The 23,623-nt window shown below is 44.3% G+C and overlaps 1 protein-coding gene across 2 annotated transcripts in view; it reads right to left on the bottom strand.

Moving 5' to 3' along the window:
- BEND4 (BEN domain containing 4) overlaps positions 1 to 15,035 on the bottom strand; it is a 46,509-nt gene extending 31,474 nt beyond the window's left edge. For both annotated transcript variants that reach the window (XM_053253699.1, XM_053253700.1), the window contains exon 1: positions 14,490 to 15,035. In XM_053253699.1, the coding sequence (XP_053109674.1) occupies positions 14,490 to 14,955 (466 nt within the window). In that variant the 5' untranslated portion in view covers positions 14,956 to 15,035. The remainder of the gene's footprint in view (positions 1 to 14,489) is intronic.
- Positions 15,036 to 23,623: the final 8,588 nt, after the last annotated feature.

The raw sequence follows: 23,623 nt of genomic DNA, 5'->3' as shown, positions 1-23,623 counted from the left end.
AAAAATGACTCAACTCTTGGTAGCAGACTAGGAGAAACCCACCACTGTGAATAGAGTGGCTTTATTATGAGAGGTCAAAACTGCCCAGAGACAAAAGTTTTGAGTGATTTAAAAATATGTAAATAAAATAAAAATCAAATAAATAAATTAAAAATCAGTCTTCTGCAGTTTGGACCAGCAGACATTTCCTTCCAAAAGGAAACTGAAACATTTTAGATGAACTATTTATGAAATGGAAAAGAGTTAGAAGGGGGCACCTCTTCAGAGGCTCTGCCACAAAGACAGAGATGGGAATTATAAGATACTTTGCTGGAGCGGCCAACTAAAACTTCAGACAGCTTCTTCTTCTTCTTTTTTTTTTTGCATTCTTGGCTTGGTCAATGCATTTCTAACAATAGGCTAGAAATAAATTTCAAATAGTGTTCACATTCAAATGTATATTTTATTATGGCATACCAAGGGGCAATTTCGTTACTAGTGACAGCACATAAATCAACTTGATTGGAGACACTATGCACCTTGGATCTGAAAATTTGTTTTGCGGACAAATGATTCAGGGAAAGAAAATACTCCAGGGAAAACCCAAGAAGTTGAATTTGGTAAACAAATCTTTGAAGCTATGTTGGACACTTTAGAGTGTTGTTCCACATTTGTTCCAGAAGGCACAGTTTAGATAATCTGATATTTGGAAGTGACATCACCTTAAGTCAAAAGCTGAATATTCTGATATAGATGTTTGATATAACATGTAAAACACGAGTTGCGATCAGGGTAATATTACATGTGTCTGTGGGTAACGCCTGATTTGGAACTCGCAGGACTCCCAAGGCAACTAAATATAAAATAATTTAAAAGCCCTCAATTAAAACACTAAGATCCCACATAGTCCTAAAAAAACCAGCAGCAAGAAAAACCAAGCCCTCAATCTCTAAATGGTAGAGGGTGAGGGCCTTAAGCCTACATTCCAGAAGTTTAAAAGATACACATAGTCAAGCAGATCTCACAGGGCATCCATCTCCAATAATTTGGTTCAGGAGCACAGTTTTAGATTTCAAGTATGGAGAGAAAGGGTTGCATGTAAGAGAAACATTCATCATGTAGGAGACAGACAGTTTCCGAGTATGTGTGGGAACCATTAATCTGTAAGCAGCTCCCCCAGGGCTGGGAAAATGCATACATGATGCAAACACATGAGACAGTCATATGGGTCTTTTTGACAAGCAATTCCTATAGGTCTGGATGTCTAAGGGGCATCACAGCCAACCATTAGTGGATAGAGTGCTGGATTTAGACTAGGGAAACCTGGGTGCAAATCCCTGCTTCAGTCACAAAAGTCACTAAGTAGTGTTGGGCAAGCCACCAACTTTCAACGTAACTCACCCCATTAGTCTGTTGTGAGACTCACCGGAGATAGGTTATACCACCCTGAGCTTACAAAAGGAAGGAAGGAAGGGCAGGACCCAAGTGGAACAGACAAATAAGTACAAGTGATTACAGTGCTTTATCATGTGGCCTGAAGCATAGATGGGAGGAAATGGAGTCCTCTTCTGTCTAAAGAGCACCCCTGCTTAGACAATCCTCACGGCTTTTCTTGCATGCTCCCAACCTTGCTGATAATCAGTGGGCAGTGATGGCAGTCATGGCTTGCTTCCATGTTTCTCCAAGTTGGAGAAGGTGTAATAGTTTGTAAAAATCCCTATTTTTAAATTGAAATTTGCTAGGCAATTCGAGACAAGTGTGTCTGATGATGAGGAACTGGACGAACCCCACACTCTACAGCAATTTAGTCTTTAATGTTTGATTTGATTATAATCAAACCACTGATCATTCTTATTCAGAGGAAAACTACAGTTTAAGAAAAAGGGTACATTTTACTCCTGGCTCTTGAGGGTGGAACTAGATATTACAGGTGACTTGGGAGGCTGCCAAAACCACAACGTCCTGGCTTGAGTTTGCCCTTCCTCATGGTCAAGCTTCCCTGCACCCCTATAGACATTACTTCCCCAAGCTACCTCTTGTGTTGCTGTGCAGTCAGGTCAGTTGTGCCTACAAGCAGGGCCGGTCCCAGACTATTTTGCACCCTAGGCAAGGCTAAGTACTTGCACCCCCCCCCACTTGCATCCTCCCACCCCTACATTCTGCGCCCCTCTGAGGTCTGCGCCCTAGGCAGCTGCCTAGTTGGCCTAATGGTTGCACTGGCCCTGCCTACAAGATCATAACAGACCCACTTATACACCAGCCCTGGACACATTGCATGGAAGTAAGCTTATGTGGGAGCCGCAGCTCTGGAAACACAAAAAATTAGCAAGAGACCCTGCCAACATTCTGATTAGATGATAAAGGAATCATGAAATTTAAACAGCACTAGAAACCTCCATATCAGGTTGCCTTCCCTCATTATTCACTCGCTCCATTTCTCTTTTGAAAACTATCAAAGGAAGATATTGATTGGAACTTTGTAATTCAAATCCACAGCAGTTTTTCATTCATTTTAATCCTATAATCAGATTTGAGACCTGAAGCTGTATTTACTCTGCACATTTTAATCAGGAAGATCTTAAATTTTCAGAAGTCCCCCTCCTTTGGTATCCTCCCCCCACCCCCTGCCCCTGAAGGAAGCAATATAGAAATGGACATCTGAAACGGTATTCTATACCATGTTAAGTAATATGGTTCTCCCTAAACGACAAAAATGACCCAACTCTGACATCACAAGTTACAATGTAATGAGTTATTTACTTGTATAAATCAGAAGACAAAAGAGGTAACAACTAGAGCTGTGCAATACCAGTTCAGGAAAAGGGTCAGTATTAGCCATTTTGGAAGGCACTGTTGATAATTCTGATCTGAAATAGGGAAGCCTATTCTGGTCCGGAATTATCTGATACGGTTTCAGAGATTTCCAGAACATTTTTGGCAATTATCAGCATTCCAGAACTCTAAATGGTGGTGGAAATACAAAATGGAGGGGCCCCCTCCCCCCTGATCCATGGCTGGGGAAATCCCCTCCCCCGCATCTTCTCTCATCCGTCCGCTTGCCCATGCATTCATTTCTGTATTTAGACTGATTATTTACTTACAAATTAAAAAATAAAGTGGTATATTCTCAGGTGTGACATCACTTCTCCTGCGATTCTCAGATGTGACATAACTTTTCTTTTATGATTCTCTGATATGACTACAATTTCTGGGTTACTTAAATAAATTAATTAAAAAATAGATGGTTGGACTAAATTGTAATTAAATACTCAGAGTCCTACCACCCTGTCCTTACTTACTTATATGCCAGCCTTCAGAGTTTCCTATCTAACCAATATTTTTCCGCTACCCCCCCCAAACTTTCTATGGGGATTTTCGTCGATAATTATCAGATTTCCTTCCAGAAACCTGATATCAAATCTGAGTCTGGCATTCCGAAGTGTCCAAAGGACTTGAAACCGATATCTATGGTTCCAGATCAGATCCAATCTGGAATCTGCAATTATGCACAGCTCTAGTAACATTACTAAATTTGAAGTGAGACAGCTGTTGCTATGTTGATTCTTTTGTTCTTTTCTGTTTCGTTTATTTGGCTTAACAGGATCATATTAGAGGCAGCCAAGATTGTCCTACAAAACCAGGCAGGAGAGAAGAAATATATATTATTGCCCTGGCTAACAGCTTAAACTGTTGCAAAGATTTCAACCCACATGCATCTGTAGCCAGAAATTCTCTCCTTGAGGGGAGGACAGCTCACATAAGGCAGGATTCTCCACTATGGCTTTTTCCTTTGACCAGAGGAGAAGGGGCTTTTCCTCTAAAAATCCTCAGGCTACTCTCTGTCTTTTTATGGGCGGGCAGGCAGGCAGGCAGACATTTTGTGGGGTTGAAGGGCCCACCCCTAAGGATACAATCGGCTGGGCTCTGTAGGTCATTACAAAACAGCAAAATACTGTACGAACTTGTACATTTGCGCTCATTCATCAGAATCTGTAAGCAGGGTATTCTGGGTAGAATACCCTCTACAATTGTACTGCGCTACCAAAAAAAAAAAAAAAGAACTAGAAACTTATCTTTGTTTACATATGAGAAAATTGGTTTGGAACATAGGAAGCTGCCATATAGGAAGCTGCCTTATGCCATTGGTCCACCTGTCTGACTGATTGCCAACAACCCACCGAGATTTTAGGCAAAAGTTTTTCTTAGTCCTACCTGGAGATGCAAGCAGATGCTCTAACACTGAGCTACAGCCCCATCTCCTAAGGGGAATATCTTAACTGCAGACAGTATTCACATGCATTTATTTATTTGTTAGTTCGTTCTTTTATTTCATTCATTTATATCCCGCTCTTCCTCTAAGGAGCCCAGAGCGGTGTACATGGTTATGTTTATTTTCACAACAACCCTGTGAGAGAGGTTAGGCTGAGAGATATGTGACTGGCCCAGAGCAACCCAGACAAATTTAAACCAAGACAAACCTTGCTTATCAAAAGAAAGAAATTCATGCTCACTACTGCAAGACCAGCTCCAGGGGCGTATCTAGGGTAGGGCAGGCAGGGCACATGCCCTGGGCGCCACTTGAAGGGGGGCACCATTTTTTAAAATTAAAAATTTTTTTAAATGGCCACTGAAATGCCATGCCAGGCCTCACAGAGGCCATTTGAGCATGCATGGTGGCCATTTTGTTTTCAGCGGCCATTAAAAAAACCAAACAAACTAATTTTTAAAAATGGCCACCGCACATGCTCAAATGGTCCCTGTGAGGCCCTAGAGGCCAGAGAGGGGAGGGGGAACCTTTGAAGACCCCCCACAGCCTTTAGGAAGCCTCCTGAAGGGGTTACAGGTAATTTTTTAAAAATATATATAATATAAGTCACTGTACACATATTCAGATTGGCACTATGTACAGAGAATCAGGGCTTGTGAATACTGAGCTGTAGCTTATGAGCTAAGATTGTATTCATTTGCTCTTAGTTTGCTTCTTGTGTTAAGTGAGTTAAATGTGATGTCTTAATGATATGGCTATTAATGGTGAGTTTGTCTTTGAATCAGTGTGAGATCCTTAGGATTAAGGCCCACTGGGAGTTTCTTGCTCTCCTTCCTAATTTTAACTGTCTTTCTGAAATACTTGAATATATTCCAAGCAGTGACACAGTTTACTCTGCATATCTTTTAATTATTTTAAGATTATTTGGGAAAAGTCAAATTCTCCATTTATTTTAAAAACTTATGTATTAGTGATGCTACAATGCATAGTAAATAATTAGACAGGCACTTCTGTTTAGTTTTCCAAGTACAATAGTATTTGGGTATTTCATGAGCCCCAGCATACTGGAATTTGTAGTTTTCCAGCATTTTTTGGTCTGGCTACGTCCACTGCTAAATAGTTTTTGAAATATTAAAAGATTAAGGAGCTTGACTTGTATTTTTCAGCTGATATCATGGTAAAGTTATCTGAAAGATGGGTGTCAGACGTTTGGACAGGGGACGCAATTTCAGTACTTGCCCTAGGCGCTATTTTCCTCTGACCAGCTCTCCACCCTTAAACTGCAGATTCCGCAGCTTGGAGCCTCTCTGTGATGGCTATGCCCTCAGATGCCCTCTGTGGCTATGTCTCTCGAAACAGGTGTACCTAGCAAGAGTGTTCAGTCTGGTACTGGCTTATTTTCTCTGAAGGCATTCCAAATCTGCAAGTGCCCAAGCAAAACTGGAAATTGTGGGGAAGAACACCCTCCTCCTACAGAGGGAATGATACAAGCTTGTACAAGAAAGGGAACAAGGTGGAACTGAAGAAGGCTTGGCTAGTTTCAGCACACCTTTGCATACCTGAGTTCTTCAGATCTTGTCCTCAGCTGGATGCTGGATAACTGTTTCTAATCTCCCAGCACTATCAACAATTATGTGGGTACAAAAGTTCATAAAGAGAACCAGAAGAGATGCTGTGTATATTTGCAAATTTGGTCACACTGTTCTGGTTCAAAGGCATGATCTTGCCAATGCCAACTACAAACTAGCCCACACAGTTTTCTCAAGGATGCTGTAGGCAAAAGACAGAGCAAAAGAGCTCTGTCTAGACATTACTTTGTATGTGCATACAGGTGTCTGTACACATGTGCATGTTTTTTGTGTGAATAGCTGTACATATGTTCATTTTAAAAATAAACCTGGGTCCTTTCTAAATGGTATCACTTCCAACAGTAACAAAAACAAAACTCTCCCTTTACATTGAAAGTTAGCACATCAGATTAGCTAGGCTAAAATGCTCCTCCCCTCGCCAACACTAGCTTTCTAAATGCAAGGAGCTTTTTTTTTTTTTTTTAAAAAAAAAATATATATATATATATATATATATATATATATATATATATATATATGGGGAGTGGGGAGATGACCTTATAAATAGGCAATTTCCTACCTAAGATCTGAAGTGGTAGTGATACAGTCCAGTTTAAACTCTCATGAAAATAATCCCTTAACTGAGATAATAAAACTGATAGGAAAGGGTAACTTTTGCATATTAAGAGAAAGCGTGGCAGCATCACACTTTCTCTTTTTGCACATGGGGGGGAGGGGATAATATATGAGGGGTGGACTCAGAGGCGTTCTTACCGCTGGACTTCCAGGCTGAAGACCAGGGCCTCCACAACCCCTGGGGGCCTCCAAATCCTATTTAATCTGTCCTTGGTGGTGTGGTTGTGCTAAAAATGTGTTTAAAAATACCGTGTGTGTGGCTGGGTGGGTGGGAGCCTCCGAAGGCCTTTAGGTCCAGGCTCCAAAATAACCTAGGTGCACCTCTGGGTGGACTCAAGGCTTTCCCACAGCAAGATGCACAAGCTCCAGATTGTGGATGAGCATATCCTCTTCTTCATGCTACCCCAGAAGCACAACAGCAAATGATTCTCTTGTGCTTCCTTGCAGAGCAGTGATTCTCTTGTGCTTCCTTGGACTACTTGACTAACACTATAGGAAAAGGTACTGTTGCCGAGGGAAAACGACTTAGCTTCTCAATGCAATGGATGCACTAATTGAACATGGCATTACAATCAATGACAATATTCTGGATTTGGCCTCAAAAACCATTACAGGTCCATGAGGCAAGCATGCCAGAAGCTCACCCCCCACTCCTGCCCCACAATATCTGCAAGTATATCAATCCACAGTATGGTAATAGTACTAATTTCTACTGCCAACCAGAAGAAGGTGAGTGTATTGTCATGGACAAGCGTGAAAGCTAGGAAGTGTCTGATTCATATTTCACTTCAACAATGACTTCACAATAGGTCCTTAGGCAAATCACCAATTCTCAGCTTCTGCAGCCTAACACCCTCTGTCTAAAATATGGGAACAATAATCCTGACCTATATACCAGGATACTGTCCAGAATACTGAGATCATCTCTGAAACATTTTGAGCATTCTACAAAACAATATAGTTCAGGTTTTCAACAGCCACTCACTCACTTATTTACCTCTGGCAAGCAAAGACCAACTCCAGGCAAGTGAGTTTGTAAATGGGATAACTGGTTTTCTTTCTCTCTTACTTGCTTCAGGCTGTAGATGGGCCACAACTAATGATTTATACTGGTGTGTATGGGAAGGCAGGACATTTTTTTTTTTTTGGCAGGCTAGTAACTTCTGAGGACTTGTTTGCAAGACAGATATACTGCTACATATTATTAATATTAGAGGTTTCGTGCTCATCTTCAAGAAGAACAAGAATGTCGTGTACGGAAGAATGTCAGTCAATGTGCCTGTTACATCTGTGGCCCCGACAGCATTCTCCTCTACTTTGTCCCTGACCAAGACAGGGGAACAAAAGCATGCCTGTCCCATTTAAATCACTTCCCTGACAGCTATGTGTGGTGTAACGTTCAATTAATTTAAACATTTCAAAATCTCATGCTGTTCTTTGGGCACAATAGCAGTAAGCCAATATTATTTATCTACATGTGATCACTGGTCATTCAAAAAACACACACCAAAAAAATGGGAAGTAAAATTTAGTTTGCAATTCTGCAATGCCCAACATACAAATTAAAATATAAGCCCAACTATAAAGTTTACAATGAAAAATAAATAAACAAACTAAAACTAACATCTTCAGATGATGCAGTGGTCTATAAGTCATGGGATAAGACAACCCCATAACAGAGAATCCAATTCTGTGCAGTGAATTTTGAGTAATATTAGTGTAACTGTGGGCTGGTTCAGATGAACAGCCTCCTCTAGACGCAAGGAAGATGGGCTATGGTGAGATGTCACTAAAGACATGCCAATGCGAGCTCAGTATGTCTTCTAATCATGTGAGGGCTGTTCATCTGAATTGTCCCTCTGTACATGCTACAAAACCCTGTTTAAACAGGGGTTTTAACTGAGGAACAACACAGTGACGCTGAAATGTTTGTGTGCTCTTGCCAACAGACAGTTGAAAACAAAATGCAAAATATGTTTTGATAAGTTTAAACAGGGTTTTGCAGCATGTGTAGAGGGACGATTTGGATAATCACCCTTCTGATGCGAATAAAGGACATGCCAAGATTGCATCAGCATGTCCTTTAGTGACATTGGGGTGGGCGTGTGCCCCTCGTGGCCCTGTCCTCCTCGCATGCAGAGAATACTGTTCATCTGATCAGGCACTGTATTTAATTTACAATGTTTTTGTTTAAATCCAACAAAAAAACCCATTGAAAAATATATGATTTTATTTAATAACACCAATGAGACAAGGCACCTGCAGGTAAAATCCAACATGCATATGCCTAAATCATGATGCCACTTTCCCTCTCAAAATCTAGCAATTGGTCACATAATTTTGTTCTTACGTGTGTTGAATGTTATGTGCATACACCCTATTCAAAGACTACACCCACATATGGCTGTTGAGAGATGCAGGGAAGCGCAATCTTTCCACATCACGTGAGGAGAGAAGGTAGCATCAGAAAGTATAATCTGAACAGTGTGTTAGGCCTTTACCTTAGAAGGACCTTGTTTGCTCCAAGATATGCCTAAAGTACATTTCTATTCAATTCCAAGAACAAGCTCTCACTTTTCTTTGGGTCTGTGTAGCTACTTGTACTTTCCCTGTGGGCTAATTTTCTGGTGCTAGCAGCTCTTTTATTTGATTAGGTAACTACCTGCCTGAAGAACCTAAAATATTTGCATGGTTAATTAACCTTGTTTTGTATACAGTTCATTCTTCCCTCTTACTTTACCTGAAGAACAACACTGTGATGCTGAAACATTTGTGTCCTCTTGCCAACAGACAGTTGAAAACAAAAAGCAAAATAAGTTTTGATAAGTAATTGCAATTTCAACAGACAGCCAATGTGCTGCCATTTTGTTGTTACTTTCAAACACATCTCCGCACACCCCTCACTCATGTATACCTTTCATTCTTTTGGGCCAATAAAGCAATGACATTTTGTAACCATTCATATTTACCAGACAGTTAAATGTCTTCTGAAGGGCATTCTACTTCTGCAAAGACAGTACTGTACAATATAATAATGCAACAATATAATAATCTCTCCTTTCCCTCAAATGATCTGAATTCCCTTAAGGACATCAGACGGCAAAACAGATAATTACAAGTTTGGAAGAGCTATTTGTGTAACTGATATGGGAGGCCACAGAAGATTGACGGTGAACGTGGGTATCTGCACGTTTTTGGAGTGGAGGAGAACAAATATCTGAATAATTGGCTTTCCAATTTCCTATTCCATTGTATAAATAAAAAATATTTTTACAGAGTTTTATCTCATTGATGAAAGCACTAGGTTATCAAGAAAATATACTATAATGTAAGATACTGAGATGAAGGCACATCTATACATGCATGATACATTCTCTTTCTCTCATATGGGTTTTATGCCAATTTAAATGTCATGGTTTCCCTGAAAAATCCTGGAAATTGTAGTTTGACAAGGGTATGAATAAGTCTCGGATAGTGACCCCTAATCTCCCCGCTGACATCCCCCAAACTATTGTTCTGTGGAGAGAGAATGAATAAACCAGTGTAAACTGGTGTTTAATGAGTAAACTAGTGGTGTAGCTAAGTCCTGAGTAAACTATTATGACAAAAATATTCACAGGACTGGACAACAAAATGGCTCCTGGCATGTGGACTCTACAGGGACTTGTTCTTACATGTCCCCCTCTATCACATTCCGACCAACTTGTGTGACCTCTGCAAACACATTTAATATTTGAATGATGTCCATCACACATGCAGTAGGAAGGCATTGATGAACCTAAGTCACAGGCCCGCTTCACACCCACCTGTGTCAGTGTGGAAGACACTTCCCCATGGCACAATCCCACTCCACTGGGCAACACATGTGTGAATGAAGGAGCCATCCAGGAGGGGCAAGTCATGTGGGGCTTTCCAAATTGATTGTTGCCCCCCTCCCAGCCAGTGTTCCCTCTAAGGTGTGCGTGCACTCACGCAGTTTTTTATGTCCGCTCAGTTAATTTTAGATCCCGCTCAGGTTTAATCAGGAAGGCTCCATTTATGAATATATGTGCACACACACTGCCTTGATACTGCCACCCAGAACAAATATCATTCCGTACACAGATTAAAAAATATGAGAGAGAACATTGCTCCCAGCCAGATGATAACAGGAAGGTGATAAGCCTCCACACAGCTGGCCCTTGTGAAATGGTTGCCGTCTTTGCAGTGGCATGGGGCTGCACTACGGGAATTGCAGCAGGACTGACCCCCTCCCTTCTTGTGGGAGTGCAAAGAGGGCCTCACTCCCACTGCCCACAGTGCCTACATACAGAGGAGGGCACCAGCCTGAACTGCTCTGTTTGTGATGGATTTGATTAAAGCATGCATTAACAGACAAACAATGCCATCACATTTGTTTAAAAAGGGGGCAGCCGTTAAAGCTACCAAAAAAGGCCTCAATTTCCCCCCTCCTTTTCTCCTAAATAAATAAATAAAATAGGGTCAAAATGAGCAGATGAGTTGAGATGCCCGATGCCATCAAAACCAGATGGTTGCCTCCCAGTATTCAGCCTGTTCAGTCAAACCCTGACTATTTTCTTGGACCCTCAGTATATAAAACAGGGATGCTGTTATTTGTGATGGCAAACAAAAGCAATCATGCCTGCCAAGCACATACTATAACAGGCAGCCTTTCAGCTCTGCTAGACAGAAAGTAATTAGAATGCTTTTAATGTCCAAAAGAATGATGCTGATAGGCTGCCACAGATGTGTAGATTTATGAATATTTATACGGTGGTTTATAGCTGACACTTTTATCAGTTGAAGAAGATAAAATATCTGCCTGACTCAAAAGCTTGACAGTCAGGTTAATAAAATCTCATTAAAGAGAATGACCTATGCAATTATATAGGATTTATTGTAATTCATTTTTGATTGTAGTCTGCTTAAAGATGCAATTTCCCATTTCCTGGTGCCAGATTTAGGCAGCGTATCAAGAACTACGTGAGCTCCAACACCAAGTCATCGTGGAGGGGGGGAGGAGAGCAAGAGCAAGATGCATTTAACATCTTAGTAGGTTACACCCTCGCAGAGAGACATATTTTGATTTTGTCTTCATCACAATTTTTTAAAAGCCGTCAAGTTTCAAGAAATCTATTTTTATTAAAGAAATCGAAACCTCTTTGCACATCTAGCCTTGGGGGCTTTTTTGTTTTTTGAGAAGGGTCTGTAACTAGGCCTGTTCATGTCATAGAAGCAAGCCCCCCAAAGGTGCCTTGTCAACCTGCACTTGTCCCTGCTCACCTTGTTATTGTTGCTATCTGGAGAAGCAGCAAGCCATGCGGGGCTCTCTACTGACAGGCCAGGTTGCCAAAGGAAACAGAGAAAGCAATAATCTTGATCACCAGTCACTGCTGAGAAGATCTGGCCACAGAATACTAATAAAGTGCCTTTGACAAAAGGTTTAGATGGGGCGTGAGAGACTTCTTCAGAGGGTGTTTAGAAACAAAATCCAATAAGAGAGCAAGAGTTTTCTCAACAGGCACTGCAAAATGAGGCAAATGATCTTCTTTGGGGCAGAAGTCATATGTACTCAATGGAGAAAGAAAGAACTTTAATAAGCCTAAGGTAAGAGATGGTCTTTTATGGCAGGGGTGGTCAACCTGAAGCTCTCCAGATGTTGTAGGACAGCAACTCCCATCATTCCCTGGGGATGATGGGAGTTGTAGTCCAAAAACAGCGGGAGAGCCTCAAGTTGGCCACCCCAGCTATACAGAGTTACACTACTGGTCCACCTATAGCCCAATACTGCCTACTCCAACTGGCTGCAACTCTTCCAAGACATTAGGCACATTTCCTCAGGACCCCTTTTAACTGGAGATATAGGGAGTGAACCTGGAAGCTTCAAAAAGCAAAGTATGTGACTAAGCTGTGGGCACTCTAACATATGAGTTTTTGTGAAAATTAATTGGGCTTATAAGTTGGTGAACGGTAGGGTAGTGATGCTGGCATGCGGACTGTAGATATCATGTCCTTAGGAATATTAATTTGATTCCATATGCAGTTGGAATCAAGTAACAAACAGTAACAAGACCAGACTTAAATCAGGGTAAACATGTATGCTCCTTAAGAGCAGGGAGGCAATTTCCAGGCTTAAAAGCATATTCTGAAGTGATACAGGAACACTCACTTATATGTGGGGAGTCCTTCGAGTGAAAGACACACAAATGGCAAGGAGCTGGTTTCGGGTTTGTTGTTGTTGTTTTTTGCTTTTCCCTGTGTGGCCCTCTTGGGAAATGTGGGTCAGATCCCCTGGGGTCAAGGAAGCTGGAAGTTTCAGGGCTGAGGGAGGCTCTGCATCAGCCAGAGCAGATGCCACTTTTCTTCCAACTGAGGTTCAGCACTGCAGCCACCAGAAAGGCTCAACAAGGGTGAGACAAAATGAGCATATGTGAGATTCTGGCCTCAGCAGAGGCTTCTGGCTGGCTGCTTTCTGGAGGGAGCCTGCTATGCCCTGCCTAGTCCAAGTGCCAGGAACAATCGAGGGCCCCAACCTACAAATCAGTATTATGCACTGCAGGGTGTTTCTGTACTTGCCAGCGAAAAGGATGGCGGCCAGTGGTTTGGGTGCTCTGGGGGAGTTCCCAGAGCTGTGGAGGAGCCTGAACCCCACATTCTCCCCAATGCAAAGGCCAAGAGCCACCCTATGTAGCTGAGCTGACATCAACAACTGGTTTGTGAGAGGACCACTCTAAGGAAGGGCTGGACGGACAGCAGCAGGTCAGAGCCCCACGCCTAATCTTCAGATCTGATTGACACCAAGTCCTGTCGCTTGTTACAGCCAACACTGCCTCCATTATACCCTTTTGCCTCTGGGCTGGGCAAAGGGTGATATGCAAGAGGCCAGATTTGTCCCTGCGGTCTTCAGCTGCCGACTTTTGTGATATGGCCGGCTACTCACAGCTGGTCCCTGAAGCATCCCACACTCTGCAGGATGCTCCCCCGACAGTGTCCAACACTGATCATCAAATGCTGCTCTCCCAGCAAAGTCAGCTCTCTAGAGTGCATTCCTACTCTAATCCCCATTTTTAAATTTCTAAAATGAGAGTCGCTGGGGCTCAAGCCTGCCTGAAATTAACAGACTGAAAACCCGTCCCGCAGATCCTAGATGCACTTGCTCTGGCTATTCAGTGGCAAAGAAAAAGTATTCTGCGTATACTCGGAGTCCTCATCTGTAGCCTGACACAAGAAACACGTTCTGGGGCAGAGCCGAAGTATCAGCTTCTGAAGGCTTAGAGGTTTACCATGAGATACCATCACTTACCCTCACCCCCATTTTCTGCACCTTCCAGGCATGCTGTAGATACAATGCAAATGTTCTCCCCTCCAAACAGGACACCCCCTAGATTTGAAGAGCCCCAAACACAGTTTTACTCTCACGTATGCATAGCTTATAATGACTGGTCAAGCAATCCAAAGTCCGGCTTAATCATATCCAGCTTGCCTATTAATTATTAATAACTTCAGCCAAAAGGTTATTTCTAAGGGACATCCAAAATACAATTTGGTAGTTGTGTCTAAATGGACACATACTACATACGTGAGGGTGACTATGGTTCCTCTTGAGAACTAGTAGTCACAGGAATTGAGTGTGAGCTGAGAAGTCTCCAGTTCAAACCTCATCTTAGCCATGAACCAATAAGCCTCAGTCCTATCCCATGCAGATCCCTGCAATATGGGGATATTATTATTTGGCCTACCTTACAATGCTGTTGTAAGAGAGATTGTCAAGATGATGCACACATGAAGCACTCTAAACACTCCGAATGAACTGTGTGTACACTAGGTGTTAATCGTGCACTCTGCATGTGCCCAGAGGCACTCATTAGTATATGTCTGGCAAGAATCGAACCGTGGCATACAAACTAGATTCTTGGGTGATGGGGTGGGATGGTGAGAAGAAAGCTTGGCTTTGCTTCAAATGGCTTTACATACTGTCTCTTGAGTACGAATACACAGCACACAAAAGAACCCGGAAGCCTCTCAACAAAAGTTGGTACCTGCACTCAGCTCCAGGCTGCCGCCTGCTTCGCCGCCGCCGCTGCTACTACTTGCTGCCCCCTGGTGGCTGTGGCCGTACCTGACCGAGGAGGAAGAAGCGGCAGGAGCAGCCTGATGTCCCAGCTGCGGACCCGGAGTCCTGGGAGGGTGGCCCTGGGAGGCTCGGCTGCCGGTGTAGGAGCTGTGCGCTTGGTAAGGCAGCTGGTGCTCGCTGATGGAGGAGGAGGAGGCGACAGCTGGCAGCGGCTGGAAGTGGTGCTGCTGGTGTTGCTGCTGCTGCCCGACGCCTGCTGCCCTGACCTGCGGGATCTCCACCATGGTGGGTCTCTCGTAGCGCTTGCTCAGCGCCGGTCTCCGGCTGCTGGGGAAGGTCTTGAGGACGCTGTAAGGGCTGCGCTGCTGCTTGTAGATCTTGGCCACGCTGGGGCCCTCCTCTGCCGCCTGCATCTCCTCCTCCATCAGCATCGCGCTCCCGCTTCGCCTCTCGCGCTCGGCTCTCCAGAGCACAGCCTGCCGCCCGCCGCTCCTGCTGCCGCCTGGGCTCGATGGTGGCACCGCGCTCCTGAGCCCCGTCGTGCGGCGCTGGGGGAGGTGGGGGGGGAACTGCGCGTGTGATTGACAGGCGGCCCTGCCAATGCCTGGAGGGAGAAGGGAGGTAAAGAGCAAGCGAGGGAGCCCCCACCCCACCCGCTAATGGGAACGGCCCGGGGTGGGGAGGCGGGATCGCCTGGAGGAGGGCGACGCGGATTGCGCCAGAGGCGCTTCTGAGCGCGCCTGCCGCGCCTCCCCGGGCGGCTGCCTCGTGCGGAAACAGCGGCGGGGGGAGCGCCCTAGGGCCACAGCAGGCCGGGGGGGCTGGAATGAATTGTACATATTCCCTGTGCACGCTTACTTGGGAGTAGTGAACACTGGATTCAGGGCAAGTTACTTCCGAGTAAACGTGCGTAGGATCGAGCAACACGAGGCCCGGCTCTTGTGATGGACATCCCCGTTAACTCCACCGGATTGCAGGGGCCATTTGGCCTGATCCTGGGCATGTTTAGTCCTTGGGGTGGGGGGACTACTCCCAAGTTGTGCGCATAGGGTTGCATTCTTAAATCTTAGACGATTAGGATTCCTTGCCACCCCGCACAACTTCTTTGAATATGCCATTTAACTTTGGTCAAGAGCGTCCCCCGGAGATCGCCACTCGAATGCCCCCCGAGTCCCTCCCCCTCAATAGGCGTGTGGGGCGCCGGGGAGGCTGATCGTGCCGGTTCTCTTGGGATCACGCAGGCACCTTGCAGGCTACCTAATTGCCATTCACCCCTTATCCCCGCGCTACGACGCCTGCCTCCTCTCTCCCCCCCTCCCCATGTGCTGTCTACGAGCGGAGGCACCAGTCTCCTCCCCGTCGGTTCCCCCCCCCCGGCATTTATTAGTGATGAAATGAAGAATGCCAATAAATAAAAGTATTGGGGAGTCCAGGGAAACCGTCAGGGCTGATTAGAGCGCAGAGGACATTTTGTTTCTCATTATGCAAAAAGCAGTTTCATGGCGAAATAGGAGAGGCGGCGGTTGTGCTGCGGCGGCTGCTGCGCTGTAAATCATGCATGTCAGATTTCCAGGAATCCAAGAGATTAATCACGTCGTTCAATGTTATGTGCAGAAGCTCTCGCTCGCTCTCTTCTTGCTTTGCCGCTCTCTGTGATAGCCTCCTCTCCTCGCTCTCCTTCCAAAACTCTTGAATGAGCTGGACACGTGGCTGGCTGGCGACACAACATACACACGCGCGCAGCCACCGCCGTACACGAGAGAACCGTTATAAGGGGATAGTTAAGGAAAAGAAACGCCGGAGAGCAGGAGGCGCCGTCGGGAACCGCTGCCGAGCAGTGAAAGAGATCTAGGGGTGAGATGGGAGGCCGCTCAAATTGAGTCATATGTAAGGAGAAAAATAAGCCAGACCCAATCGCTCGCTCTTTTCAGTCAGGCAATTTCATATCCTTTTGCATTAACATTCCCTTCTTCCCTCTGCACCCCCCCCCCCGCCCTCTGCACCCTTCGCTTAGCTGCTATAATTTATCAGGATTACAATAAACCCTTTGGCTTTTCAAAGTCAAATGACGGCTCGCTTTACTCCTCCTTGCCTTATTCTTTAAAGCGGGAGATCAGCGTCTTGCTGTCACGTGGAGTTTGCTACTCGCTTCCTACGATCACATCTTCCGTGTTTCAGACATTTCTATGATTCGATTCCACTTTTCAATCGATTCTTCTCACTTGGCCACGATCCAGCAGAGTTATGTTATGTACTTTAAAGTTTCATGAAACTCAATAGAAAGTCAAGCATGTGCTTAAGGCCACAGCCCTAAGTGTGTTGGTTTGAAACGGATGGGACATACTTCTAGAGTTGCCAGATGGCCAGGGCGGGAAAAGCCCAGACTAGCCGTCCCTTGATAAGCAGAAAAATCAGCAGTGAAACTTTTGACAGGGTGGAGACAAGAATGGTTGCCTGCCTGTGCATCTTGCTGCTGTGAAAGGCACAGCTACAAGGGCCAGTAGAAAGTTGGCAACCTTCATGTAAACATTGGACTGGGCTGAAATTCCCCCCACTGAAATCAATGGGACTTTTAAAAATGAGTGTGTGTGTGTGTAGTTTATCTCTGGCTGGATTCTGTATTTTGATTTCTGTTGAAGTCTAAATACTTCAGCCATGTTCATTCCTCAAAGCGACAAATTAAACTTGAATCTGGGGAAAGTTTGCAGTTTGGTGCTCAGTTTAAGCTACTAAAATAAGAGCTGCGGATAGTGTTTGCTGATCTGCTATGTCACCAGAGGACATGTTTATTACTATCTGACTGGCTGACATTTCAAGTGAGTGTTTCCCACCTACCCCCATTCCCCCAATTCATTTTAACTCAATAGAAACATATTGAGGCCAGAAAATGCCAGATGCATACCTGTTGCTTCCTAATTTCTTCAATGAATTATCCTTAGGATGTGGAACAATGGAGCTTCCATGTTCAGAGCCAGTATACCTCTGAGTACCAGGTGCTGAGAAAAGAATAGATGGCCTTCCTTTGCATGCCCTGTTTGCAAGCAGATCCCAGAGGCACTTGGCAAGCTATTGCTTGCAACCCAATGCAGCCTGGATGTGATGGCCAAGCCCATTCTTATGAGGAAAGTTATCTTGACATGTGGGACACAGGCAGCTAAGAGGAGAAACGCTTAATCTAATAATCTGCATTCAGTGCAAATCTGTGCTACATATACCAACAGAAGCAAGCTTTACTTATTTGCCACTATCCTACTTTTCTGAAAAGTGCTCAGATATTCCCCATAGGGTGTGGTCAGTGAAGGACAACAGCATTTCTGAGGGCTCTTCGGGACCAGCAGTGGTGAAGCCAGAATGCTGCGGATGGCTAATGTTCTGCTGCCGCAGTGATGGCTGCCACAAGATGCGATGGTAGCCACTAGCTTCGATGGCTTTGAAAGAGGATTAGACCAATTCATGGAAGAGAGATCTATCATTGGCAGCCCATGTTGGTTATCTAGAATCTCCAGGTTTAGGGACAGGATGTCAGGAGTGGCAAACAGTGGGGGGCGGGGGAGAGAGATCACCTTCTTGCTCAGCTTGTGGTTTCCAGGGAGCCACCGGCTGGCCACTGGGGGAAGCAGAATTCTGGACTCCATGGACCTTTGTCACATCCAGCAGCTTCTTATGTCTCTTTTGTTCCTCCCCTCTGTCCCCATAACATCAACATTCTCTGTCCCCATAACATCTCTGTCCCCATAACATCAACATTTAAGTCATTGGAGCAGGACCCTCTCCCTCACCTTTCCTTTGTAATGTGGAATATTCATTGATGGCAATATATAATCACAAACATTATTGTAAAACTAATTCGGGTACACTAATTCAGCCGAAAGCTTAGCAAAACAATTATGTTTTCACCAGCCTGCTAGTGACGCTCAGACTGAGCTTGGCAGGCCTTCTTTGGACATTAGGAGGACAGTCTACACATGTGGTGCTACTACAGAAAAAGGCCATGCCTAGTTTATCCACTAAGTCAGGGATCCTCAATGTTGGGCCCCCAGATATTCTTGGACTTCAACTCCCATAATCCCCAGCCAAAGGCCACTGGGCCTGGGGATTATGGGAGTTAAAGTCCAAGAACATCTGGGGGCCCAACGTTGAGGATCCCTGCACTAAGGAACCCAGCCAGCGTGGTGTAGTGATTAGAGTGCTGGATTAGGACCGGGGAGACCCGAGTTCAAATCCTCATTCAGCCATGAAACTTGCTGGGTGACTCTGGGTCAGTCATGTTTCTCTCAGCCTAACCTACTTCACAGGGTTGTCGTGAGGGAAACTTAAGTATGGCTCTGGGCTTCTTGGTAGTGGCTCTGGGCTCCTTGGAGGATGAGCAGAATATAAATGTTAAATAAATAAATAAATATATATATAAGGATGACTCTGAAGGTACAGGCACATGGAGAAAGGCCTTTCTAGATTATGTTAATAAATGGGGAACTCATCTGGGCTAAAACACTTCCTGAGAAATGCTGGACCTTAAACTGTGGCTAGAAATTATTCCCATAGAACTTTCCTCAAATTGATGTAGGGTGTCCCTCTTCAGCTTTTCCTGGTCCAGGGTCAGATAGCTGCATTCTAATCCTGATGCTGTCTTCAAGAGCAGCACCACACAGAACACACTGTAGTAATCAGGTCAGAATTTACCAATGCCTGTATGACAGTAGCAACACCCCAGACCTCTCAAAAGGATTGTCATTAGTATGATTAATACATAACAGGTGCTCTAGAGTATAGGAGGAACCCTATACTGGCAAAATGCAGCTGGGCAAAGAGGGGATCAAGGGCCATGACCCCCACGCTCGGGATCACGGCCTTCTAGTCTTGAGAGTCTCCTGACTGATTTCATCTTCCCAGTGTGGCCTCGTAGCTAGAATCACCAATGAGGTTAAAAACAGAAACAAACACTGTATAATCTGTAACCTCAGGGGACTTGGGAAAGAAAAATAGAATTGCTGCGTCAATCTCATTTCCTTGTTAGGCTCATTATCATAATTGAAGGCCTATGGTTTGGAATGCCGCTCTTTGATACCGTTTTGTCTATCAAGAGCTGCTGAAATAGTGGATTCCGCAGTCGTCTTTTCCTTTTGATCCTCCTGACTACTTTGTTGCGTTATTCATAAACATGAGCAATGGAGCTAGGCTTCAATTAACTCGCTAAAGTTGCATGTTTCAGGAAGAAAAATATGGCTAGTCTGCTCAAAGAGCAGCTTAGATTACAGGGGACAGTTGCCGACTGTAGTGCTCATCAGACTTGCCAAATGTAGACTGTAATGTGGGCATGTGGGGGGCAAGTAGCGTTTGCCCTCCTTATTCTGTCGGCAATTGAGCGTGGTAGAAGAGGCGAGCGATTTCATCACCGTTGCTCCAAAGGTAGAGATAAATTGCTTTTGTTCCCTGAGTACTTGCTTTGTTCTTTGAGTACTGCACCTCCAGACACTGACACATGTCATGATTGATAGCCCATGTCTAGACTGGGTATTTTTCGATCTACTACAAACACATACTATTTCACAATATTTTCTAGAAAGACGGGAGTACATATAAAGCGGCATGTCTGTCTTTCCTGCTTTTATTTTCCTTTCTTTCTCATGACACTAGAAATCACTCAAAATTCCACTCATTTTATAGAAACAAAATAATTCATGAGACATAAGAGTCAATATCAGGCCAGCTGCTTCTCCGATTCCTGGCCCTTCCTTACACTGTAACCCTCCCCCACAATCATTTACATATTCCTTTGGACTCCCATCCACCTATCCCTTTTCTTGAGCAGCAGGAAGTTCCAAGGAGACCCCTCTTACAGAGCTAGTTTCCTTGTGAGTACATAGTCCTGGAGCAGCAGTGGCTCCTCTAATTTTTTTCATCTCTGTGCAGAATGAGTTTTGTTCTGGGTGGCAGGATCAAGGCACTGTGTGCACATGTGCATTCAGAATGGGGCCTTCCTGATTCGATCTGTGCGAGATCTAAAACTAACTGAGTGGATATAAAAAAATGTGTGAGCACGCTCACACGCGCACCCCTTAGAGGGAACAGTGTACTGGAGTCTTACATTATTTTGCTAATGTCTGTCTGTTTATACATATATTCTGAGCATGGGGGTACAGGCAACTACTCAGTCATCCAGGGCTAATCTGCCAAGCACTGTCAGTCCCCCCCCCCCAAGCAAACAACATGCCCATCCGTGCCTTGTAGGCTCCTTTTTGCCATTTAGAATTACTACTTAAACTTTGGTCTCCTTTTGTGGGCACGTTCCAATTGCCCATGCGTTTTCTCCCTCCCTCATCCAAGCAGGCTTGGTGTGTCCAGGTAGTAATAGTCCCTGGTCAAAAGCCACCGACAGCCATTTAGCATTGAAGCAAGCACCTTCTAGCCAACAATGCTAACTGAAGAACCATTTTTAAGCTTCGAGAAAAGGCTGTCACATCACAGGACAGCTATAACAGATGGCACAAATTTGCTCCCTAGCCATCTTATTATTTTTATTTTATTTTATTTTATTTTATTTTATTTTATCCGATTTCTTTACTGCCCTTCCAAAAATGGCTCAGGGTGGTTTACACAGAGAAATATTAAATAAATAAGGTGGATCCCTGTCTCCAAATCTAAAAAGAAACATAAGATAGACACCAGCAACAGTCACTGGAGGTACTGTGCTGGGGGTGGATCGGGCCAGTTACTCTCCTCCTGCTAAATAAAGAGAATCACCACGTTAAAAGGTGCCTCTTTGCCAAGTTAGCAGGGGTTCACACCACACCACCAGGTTGGCTTGTAATTGGCACAAGCTTGTGGCATTTTGCTACCCATATTCCATCTTCTCTGCAAGCACTGCCTTTGCTGGCAAGTTATTGGCTCCCAGCAACAGTTGCATTTTATAGTTACAGTTCTCCCCCATGTTTTACTGTTGTACTGGTCTCTGGCTCCTTCTTGTCATAAGACCTGCTTCGCCATGCAGTTAAAAATGGCTGAAACTCTCCTCCTTTTAAGGGGCATTTAGTGCCATTGCTTTCCATGTGCTCACATGCTTCAAGATGTTTCTGCAGCATTAAAAAATAATAATAATGGTGATCCCCCCAACCCTCTCCATTCACTGCAGCAGTAGAGCATTAGACAGTTGCAGCATTACGGTGGCATGAAAAGTTGTTAAAACAGGCACAGCTACAAAGGCAATTTGAAAAGCTGGCAATTCTCCTTCATGTAAACATAGGACTGGGTTGAAAACTTCCCCACTGAAATAAATGGGACTTTTTTTTTTTAAATGAGTATCTCTGGCTGGATTGTGTGTTGGAAACCACTTTAGGGTCTATGTGATGCAAGCTGGCCTATAAATAAACAAACAAAATATTGTGTGGTGCTGACAGTGTGGCTCTGTAGATGCACAACTCAGCCAGATATGCATCACCTCTATTGGAGAACGTCCACGAAGGGGGAAAAGATCAGAATAACAGCAATAATACTTAAGATGCATATAGCACCCTGGTCAAGTGCTCCAAGTACATTATCTCAGTAATCTTTATAATAACAACCCTGTAAGGCAGGCTAGTATTATCCCCATAGTATATTTGGGTGGTTGAAACTGAAAGCTAGTGGCTTACCTAAGAGCCAGCCTTTATGTTGTGTTAAGCCCATCATTAAAGCCTTTTTCAAACAATATGTTGTACATGCGTACAGGCATGTGTAGATGACTGTACATGTGTTCAGTTTAAAAGTGAACCTGGGTACAGAGAAGAAGTGTACTACTGTAGTTGTGTTGAACGTAAGGTGAATAACTGTATGTCCATACAGATCTGTACATGGACAGATTTTCAGTGTTTTGAAGGAAGTGTTTGAACAGGGCTTAGGAGATGGGCTTAAAACAGGAAATGTCTCTTCCCCCCACCCAAGAAAATAGCCATGGAGTATATGTGAGATGTAGATTGGGTGTGCAAGGAGAGGGTTAACACTTTCCATCATGCCATGATCCCATTGAAGCAGCAGCACCCATTTGCTTCAAATAGCTTATTCACATGTTATGTTCATAACATGTATAGTGCATATGTGTACAGATCTGTATGTTCACAGATGTAAAAGGAAAGAAAAGATTGTGCCGTCGAGTCGTTCTTGACTCCTGGTGATCACATTCCATGTGATTTTCCTGATAGAATACAGGAGTGGTTTACCAGTGCCTCCCCCCGCACAGTATGAGATGATGCCTTTCAGCACCTCCCTATATCTCTGCTGCCCAATATAGGTGACTACAAATGTATTTACTAGGCACGGTCTGGGAAGCACATTGGTGGGGATTTGAACTAACAGCCTCTTGCACTCTAGGCAAGCTGATTTCCCCGCTGCACCATCGCAGCCGATGTACACACATCATATTCAACACATGTTCTCTAGTACGCTTCCTATCTATACCCTGCATTTGTCAGGGCCTGTATCCAGGTTCAATTTTGGTAGTCAGCATCCTAACTAATGCATGTCTGGGTGGCTAAAGGAAACACACATGCAGCAGATATGCTCCTGCTTATGAAGTGTGGATGCTCATGTGCTTTGGGGCTATTTTTGCTGATCTCCTCTTCCCCTGGAAACACTCTGTGTAATGTGTGAACATGTTCACGAGGGATGCGCAGCCTTCAGGGACATATTTGTGCACTGTACAGAGTGCTTTCGGGGGAAGAGGAGACTGGCAAAAATTGCCCCCACCCTGTGCACGAGCACCGGTGCTTCAGAAGGAGTTGGTAATCCGCTGCATGTATGTTCTGTTTGCTGCATGTGCATTAGGCTGTCTGCCACTGCCTGAATAGAGCTTTGCTTCTCAAGGTTTTTTGTTGCTAGATTCACAGCACACTCAAAGCTGAGCTGACAGTTACTGAAATATATTTGCATACATGACAATGCAGCACCCACCCATAACTTGCTGTGTCACCATTCATATGTAAATGTGGGCAGTCCCAGACCCATTTTGTGCATTTGTGAAACCTAAGATACGCCAGCAAATGTTGACAGTAGCTGAAATGTGATTTTTGCATTGGCATGTGACACTTTTTGACATTGCATGATAAAAAATGGGAAGTTGTATCTATT

Source organism: Hemicordylus capensis, chromosome 5 (assembly GCF_027244095.1).
Source record: "Hemicordylus capensis ecotype Gifberg chromosome 5, rHemCap1.1.pri, whole genome shotgun sequence".
NCBI classification, from domain to species: domain Eukaryota; kingdom Metazoa; phylum Chordata; class Lepidosauria; order Squamata; family Cordylidae; genus Hemicordylus; species Hemicordylus capensis.
Note: the sequence above shows the minus strand (reverse complement) of the source record. Positions and strands in the feature narration are given on the sequence as shown.